The 7,047-nt window shown below is 50.2% G+C and overlaps 1 protein-coding gene across 1 annotated transcript; it reads right to left on the bottom strand.

Moving 5' to 3' along the window:
* Positions 1 to 3,973: 3,973 nt before the first annotated feature.
* On the bottom strand, positions 3,974 to 6,615 carry LOC102255724 (granzyme H). The gene is made up of 5 exons (XM_005857268.2): positions 6,561 to 6,615; positions 5,498 to 5,642; positions 4,920 to 5,049; positions 4,497 to 4,754; positions 3,974 to 4,158 (listed from the first exon to the last, which is right to left on the bottom strand). Exons 1-5 carry the CDS (start codon positions 6,613 to 6,615, stop codon positions 3,997 to 3,999), a joined length of 750 nt encoding a protein of 249 aa, XP_005857330.1. The 3' UTR covers positions 3,974 to 3,996.
* Positions 6,616 to 7,047: the final 432 nt, after the last annotated feature.

The following is a 7,047-nucleotide window of genomic DNA, read 5'->3' as shown; positions in this document are numbered from 1 at the left end:
AGCCACAGTGCTCTCCTGTCCTGGCATCACCAGCCCTCGACCCTGAGCAATTGTAGGGGCTTCACAGCTTTAGATAATTTGATGTTTCTTCCCAGCTGATGGGGAAGAGGCAAGAGAGTCCTGGTCTGTCCATGGCCTCTGGGCCTGGACACTGAGATGAAGCTTCAGTGTCTTCCTTCACCCCTGAACCACTGGGACAGGGCAGACAGCCGGGAAAGGAAGAAATGAAGAAACACATCACAGTGAGAGGAGGAAGAATGAGAACCCAGAACTGCAAGAGCAGAGGAGGTTTCCTCACCTGCAGTAACATGATGTCTTTGGAGAAGCTCTTAGCATTATGGTTTGGGTGCGGGATGGCTCTTTTCCCCAGGATGACCTGCTGGGTCTTCCCCTGCTCCTTCATGGTGTGGGCCCCCAGGTGACACTGCCTGATGTGCACTGAGAGCAGAGTGGGGTCTGGGAGTGGGGGTGGGGTAGAGTCACAGGAGATACAGCCTAGGAGCGGTAAAGGGCAGGTGACAGCTGGGGCAGGGTAGGGGAAACCGAGGCCACAGGAACCAGGGGGCCGAGTGACTCTGCTTCTTAATGACACTGAGGTTAGGGAGTTGGGAGCTCTCTTGTGCACTCAGGAAATATCACAAAATCGCTTGTGCTTACATTTTGACTCTAATGCATCGTTCATCATCCACCGCAGCTTTATTTACCCAGTGTGGTCCCTCCCTCTCTTCTCAGCTACATCACTTGCTGTCACCTCTGACCCTCTGAGCCCAAAGCTTACCTGTCCTATTTCTCAGCCTCTTGTTGCTCCGACATGATCTCAGAGGGCTCCTCTGATGAAGCCTCATGGGCTTGAGTTACCAGGATCCTGGGGTGCTGCCCTGGGCTGCAGCTCCCAAGATGAAGGACAGGGTCCCTGTAGGGGTCTCAGGAGGTGTAGCCTGAGACCAAGAAGAGCAGGAGTGGCTGCATCTTCCCCAAAGGCCTGCCCAGGTCAGAGCTGCTGGTGTTTCTTGTGTCTAGACACAAACCCCTGAGGGGAGCAGTGAGTGTGGCTCAGTGACTTCCCGCACCTCCTTGACTGTGCCCCTCTAGTTTTGCTGGGTGTCATCACACCAGGTGTTTGTGGAAGTTCTCCAGCTTGGTTTGGTGACAATGGCACTGTCACCACATTTGCACTCCCACTGCTAAGCCACAAGGTGCAAGTAGAAGGGATAAGAACATGAGGGCCTTGGCTGCAGCCAGCAGAGGGATGGAACCTCAGAAGTCCCTCAGTGACTAAACCAAGCCTGTTTCCATGTCTGGGCTCCTGGCTCTTTTACATTCTGATGAAATCATGAATAATCATTTAATAGGCCAGGTCCAGGCATGTGAGAGATGTGGCTTCTGCCCTTGAGAAGCTGACACCGGTTGCAATGAGAATCTGTGGCTGGGGTATGAGAAGGGAAGGGCTATGGGGAGGGGTGTGCTCGGTGGTGTGAGGTAGAGGGTGGACTCGCCTGAGGACCAGGTGGCCTGCACACACCCAAATACCCCAAATGGTAGCTCCCTTTCCTCTTTTACCACCTCTCCAAACTCTTATTTTAGGAATATTTAGAATCTCCTTTGTAAATGTCAATATTATATGACACAGAGGGCTTCTCTTACCCCACCATTTTGAACAGAAGTCCTAGACTTTTGTTCATTGTCTCCAGTGTCCAGAGAACCCTATCTCTGATGTCCCTGGCCTAGCAGTTACATACATTTACAAACACATTATCCCAACACTCTCACCAGTGTGACAGCAGAGGGAAGAGCAATGGAAAGGGAGGCACTATGAGTTCTCAACAGCCCATCCCCAGTTCTGTGCAAGGAGCAGCACCAAATGAACACATAGAGGAAGTTTGGGAGAACATGCCGGAGGATCAGTGATGATGATTTCTGCGTGGTGGAGACCTTGGTAATTTTTATTTTCTTACCTCCATGTTACACATTTAAGTATTTTTCTGTGATGAATATGTAGTACTTTTTATACCCAAAAGACATTTTCCCAAAGTGGAAGCACACCTATCAATGGCAGATGTTTAGTAAAGTACTTCTTTTTAGCCTGCCCTTCTGAAGTTGTATGTTTTAACATGAGATTCCTGTTCTTAACCTAGACATATAATAAAGATTTGGGTTGCCTTTTGATACAGACAGACAGACAGACAGACACACACACACACACACACACACACACACACACACACACACATTTTTTTTTTTTTCTTTTTTATTGCTTAAAGTATTACTAAGGGTATTACATATGTGTCCTTTTTTTTCCCCGCCCTTGACAATCCCCTGGCCCCCCCCCCCCCCCCGTGTCTTATGTCCATTGGTTATGCTTATATGCATGCATACAAGTCCTTCGGTTGATCTCTTACTCCCCTCCCTTCTGCCCCCCAACCCTCTCTGGCCTTCCCACTGCAGTTTGACAATCAGTTTGAGGCAGCTCTGCCTCTGTATCTATTATTGTTCAAAAGTTTGTAATGGTCTTTATTATCCATGAATGAGTGAGATCATGTGGTATTTTTCCTTCATTGACTGGCTTATTTCACTTAGCATAATGCTCTCCAGCTCCATCCATGCCGTTGCAAATTGTAAGAGTTCCTTCTTTTTTACAGCAGCATAGTATTCCATCGTGTAGATGTACCACAGTTTTCTAATCCATTCATCTACTGATGGGCACTTAGGCTGTTTCCAGATCTTAGCTATGGTGAATTGTGCTGCTATGAACATATGGGTGCATATATCCTTTCTGATTGGTGTTTCTGGTTTCTTGGGATATATTCCTAGAAGTGGGATCACAGGGTCAAATGGGAGTTCCATGTTTTGTTTTTTGAGGAAACTCCATACTGTCTTCCATAGTGGCTGCACCAGTCTGCATTCCCACCAGCAGTGCACGAGTGTTCCTTTTTCTCCACATCCTCTCCAGCACTTGTCGTTTGTTGATTTGTTGATGATAGCCATTCTGACAGGTGTGAGATGGTACCTCATTGTTGTTTTGATTTGCATCTCTCGGATGATTAGTGACTTTGAGCATGTTTTCATATGTCTCTTGGCTTTCTGAATGTCCTCTTTTGAAAGGTGTCTATTTAGGTCCTTTGCCCATTTTTTGATTGGATTGTTTATCTTCTTTTTGTTAAGTTGTATGAGTTCCCTATAAATTTTGGAGATTAGGCCCTTATCAGATATGACGTTGGCAAATATGTTTTCCCACGCAGTGGGTTTTCTTGTTGTTTTGTTGATGGTTTCTTTTGCTGTGCAGAAGCTTTTTATTTTGATGTAGTCCCATTTGTTCATTTTCTCTTTAGTTTCAACTGCCCTGGGAGCTGTATCATTGAAGAAATTGCTTCGGCATTTCCTGACCTTCTTAATCTGCTCTGATTGGTGGGGGGAGTACTGCCTGGGGTGAGCTATACCTTTCCATGATCTGCCCACCAATTTATCTTTGGGTGGAGAAGTGGCCCCTTACCCGAGAGTTTCTTACAGGACCCTCCATCCAATTTCCGGATTCTTTTATGCTGCATATTGGCATTGGGGCTGCGTGGGGTAGGGTGTAAGTGTGGCTTGAAGTAGGAGGGCAATGTGGATGAGTTAAGAGGGTCCCCTAGAAGAGTGTCACTTTTGGGGGGCAGATGTCTTCCCTTTTCCTGATGGAGCTGACATTAGGCCTCGCAGGGGAGTTGGCACTGGGAGGAGTATTGGTAACGAGTGGGTAGCAAGGCAGCATGAATTTTATTCTAGACATGGAAGGTGCGTTCCATGAACGGGAAGCGCTAACAGATAGGAGATATGAACAGATGGTTGCCACACACACAGCAGGTAACTAACACATGTTTTGGTGAACACAGGAGGAATCAGTGACTTCCACTCTAGAGATGCAAGTTTATTAGGTGACTGGCAGCCTCCTGTCAACCCCTCTGCACAGAGCAGTTCTGGGCTGCCCCAGAGGAGATGAATAGATCAGTTCCTGGTGCCTCAGTCTGGTCTCTGCAGTTGGAAACGTCTCATTGTTCTTTCTATCCAGGGCAGAAAGCTGGAAATCTTCATTTCAATACGAGGAGTTTTCCCATATTTTTTCCCAAAGGAGACAATGCCCTGGGCCATGTTGTCACACACAAGGGGGCCCCCAGAGTCGCCCTGTGGGCAGAGAGAGAAGACATTGAGCTGGGCCTTGCCCTCCCCTGCCCTCCTCGTTGCCCTGAGGTGTGTGGTCCTTGTTAGGAGCTGCATGGGAGATCAGGCTCAGGGCAGGCCTTGTCTCCTCCCTAGGTCGGGGGTTTTCCATTTGACTCTGATGGTCCTTTTCCCCCTCTAGGAAGCCTTTGCCCACCAGTGGCTGTGGGACAGCCTCTCCGCTCCCCGGAGAGACAGGACCAGAGATTGGACATAGGGATATGGCTAGTTCCCACTGCGCCAGGTTGCCTGGAAGCTTGGTTTTGCCCAGGGCTGGGCATGGAAGATGCTGGAGATCTCACCTTAAAAGTAGACTGATTCATTTCTGGGTCCCTCACACAGATCTCTGTGGCTCTGTTGTAATGGCGTCTGTAGCAAGAGATGCACTGCTCATCCTGTTGTATTTCCAGCTCTACCTCATGCAGTATGGCTGTGCTGGTCTTCAGGTCGAGTCGCCCCCAGCCGGCCACTCTGCACACCATCCCTGGCTTCACCTGCTCTCCCCTCCAGGGCAGCCTGAGGAGGCTCACGGCGGCAGTCAGGGTGGCCTTCCTCTGCAGCTGAAGGCAGAGGACAGGAGTTCTCATTGAGCAAGGGCCCAGGGACTCCAGGACAGTCATAGCCCTGGGACAAGGAAAGGGGTCACACTGGGAGGAAGGAGGTCACAGGAGATGAGAAACCCCAGGCTTAAGGTGTGCAGGAGCCAGGGAAGCGATGAGCCCTACCTGCAGCAACATGATGTCATTGACTTTGGGGTGATAGTTTGGGTGGTGGATGGCTGTTTTCACCGGGATGACCCGCTGGGTCCTCTCGTGCTTCCTGATGTTGTGGGCGCCCAGGATGACTGTGATGGACCTGCACAGAGACAGCCAGGGACGTGGAGGCACAGCAGATACAGCCCAGAGGCCAGGAAGGAAAGAGGACAGCTGTAGGCAGTGCAGGATTGGAGTGGGGAGGAATTCTAGGGGCTGGGGCTGGGCACTGAGCATGCCTGTGCCCTGTGCTGTTGGCAGCTCAGGCTAGGTGTCATTTCCTGGGGCGGTTCTTGGGTGCCCTGAGCTTGCCTTTCTCTATGCAAAACTGTGAATTTCTGGCCTCCAGGCACAGCCTTGGCCTCCTTCCTAAACCCCTTTGATCAGTCCCTCTAGTCTTCAACAGGCCACTTGCATTGACCTGTCCCTCTCTCCCCAAAGCTGACCTGTGCTCTGAAGTGCTCCTCTGTGCCCCTAGGTCTGCAGCCTCTGAGAAGAGGGTTCCCTGCCTGGTTCCTGCAGAAGGGTGGGGCCCAGGCTGCGCTCCTCACCTTCCCCAGCAGTGAGCTGCTGTCAGCACAAAGTCCTCACGCACAAGGAAACCCCCACATCTTTTTCTGTCTGAAATCCTGATCCGAAGAAATGCCATGTAGGGACGAGAGTGAGGCTTGACCTCATGACCCCCGATGAGTTTCCCTGCAAGAAAAATTCTACTGTGCCTGCTGTGCCCATGGAGCCAGAGGCTGGAGAGGGGAAGACTGGGAAGAACAGGGGCAGGGCGGGAGGCAGATAGTGATGTCTGCAGTCATCAGCCATAACCAAGGAGACATCCTGCAGGTTCCTTGGGCAGCATTCCTGGCTTGCTACATGATTTGACCCATGAGACTGAGATACTCCCTCTGACAAAGAGAAGAGCAGTTCTGATCCCTTCATTCCTGTTGCAGCCATGCATATGGGCAATGGGATTTGTGTCTGGAATAAGCAGTTTAGTGCCTCTAGAGCCTGGGAAATTCTTACCCTCAGGATCCCTGGTTCTCTCTCCGTTTTTGTTCCCAGACTCATGGAGCTCCTGCTGGTTTGAACTATTCAGAATATTGGGACTGATAAATTACCTGAGAGAACTAGAGACTAATCCAGCCTCAGGGGACCAGGATGCCACCAACTCTGGGATCAACTGGATCCCCTGCTCCCTTACAAAGCTTGGAGAAGGGGGTAGAGATTGAGGATAGATTTTAAGACATTGAGTTAGAATGTTATGGGCCTTTCTTTGATTACGGAAGCCTGTCCCCTTTGCCAAGCTGCGATTTCCTGTGGAATTATTTCTCATTTTGAGCATCCAACCTTCTTCCAAATGCCTTTGCAAAAGAGCCCATTTTCCAGATGGCAAGGGATGGGGAGAGAACCCACGGTCCCTCCTCAGGAGCAGCCCTGTGCCTTGCCATCCCTGCTGCTTTCACTCAGCATCAGACTTGCTGGTCTTTGAGGGCGGTAGTATCTAGAGTTGAAAAAGTACCTGGGGATGGTCCAGGGCCAGACATGTCCGAGTGTAGCATGTGAGCAGGGCTGTGGCAATACCGAATGGCATTGGGCTTCTGCTGGGGGTCAGTCACTCACCTGCCTGCGCCTTGGGAGCCAGAAAAAAGGCCAGCAGGAGCAGAAGTTGCTGCATCTCCTCTGGAAGCTCCCCAGGTCAGAGCTGCTGGTGCTTTGTCCTGGTCTTCTGAGCCCAGGGTTCTCTGGCCTTTATCACCCATGGCCCTCTCTGAGTGCGTCACACTGCGGTGTTGTCAAGTTCTTGGGCAATGTGGGTTCATGTGAAGGAGGGAGAGGAAATTACATTCAGATAAAAGTCAACACTGTCAGTTTCACTTGTGTTCAGGTGTCAGAACCTGTATTATTTTCACTGTACATTCCCAATACCTGGCACTTAGTAGGTGTACAATAAGCATTTGTTCATTGATTGATAGAAAAACTGCTTTCCAGTCCTACTGCAGAGAGCAGCCCTTTCTAACTCAAAAGGCAGATAGAGCCCATGATGGCTAGCACGCAACCTGAGCCTTGAGGCCAGCAGTGAGGAACAGGCCGCAGGGGACTAAGGCTC

Source organism: Myotis brandtii, unplaced genomic scaffold (assembly GCF_000412655.1).
Source record: "Myotis brandtii unplaced genomic scaffold, ASM41265v1 scaffold1093, whole genome shotgun sequence".
NCBI lineage: Eukaryota > Metazoa > Chordata > Mammalia > Chiroptera > Vespertilionidae > Myotis > Myotis brandtii.
Note: the sequence above shows the minus strand (reverse complement) of the source record. Positions and strands in the feature narration are given on the sequence as shown.

Excerpts from the sequence above, each read along its gene's own strand:
- LOC102255724 (XM_005857268.2), bottom strand. The coding sequence starts at position 6,615 with ATGCAGCAACTTCTGCTCCTGCTGGCCTTTTTTCTGGCTCCCAAGGCG. Across the intron at positions 4,755-4,919 it reads ATGACATCATGTTGCTGCAG|CTGCAGAGGAAGGCCACCCT; the intron begins GTAGGGCTCATC and ends CTCTGCCTTCAG. Across the intron at positions 4,159-4,496 it reads TGAATCAGTCTACTTTTAAG|GGCGACTCTGGGGGCCCCCT; the intron begins GTGAGATCTCCA and ends CTCTGCCCACAG.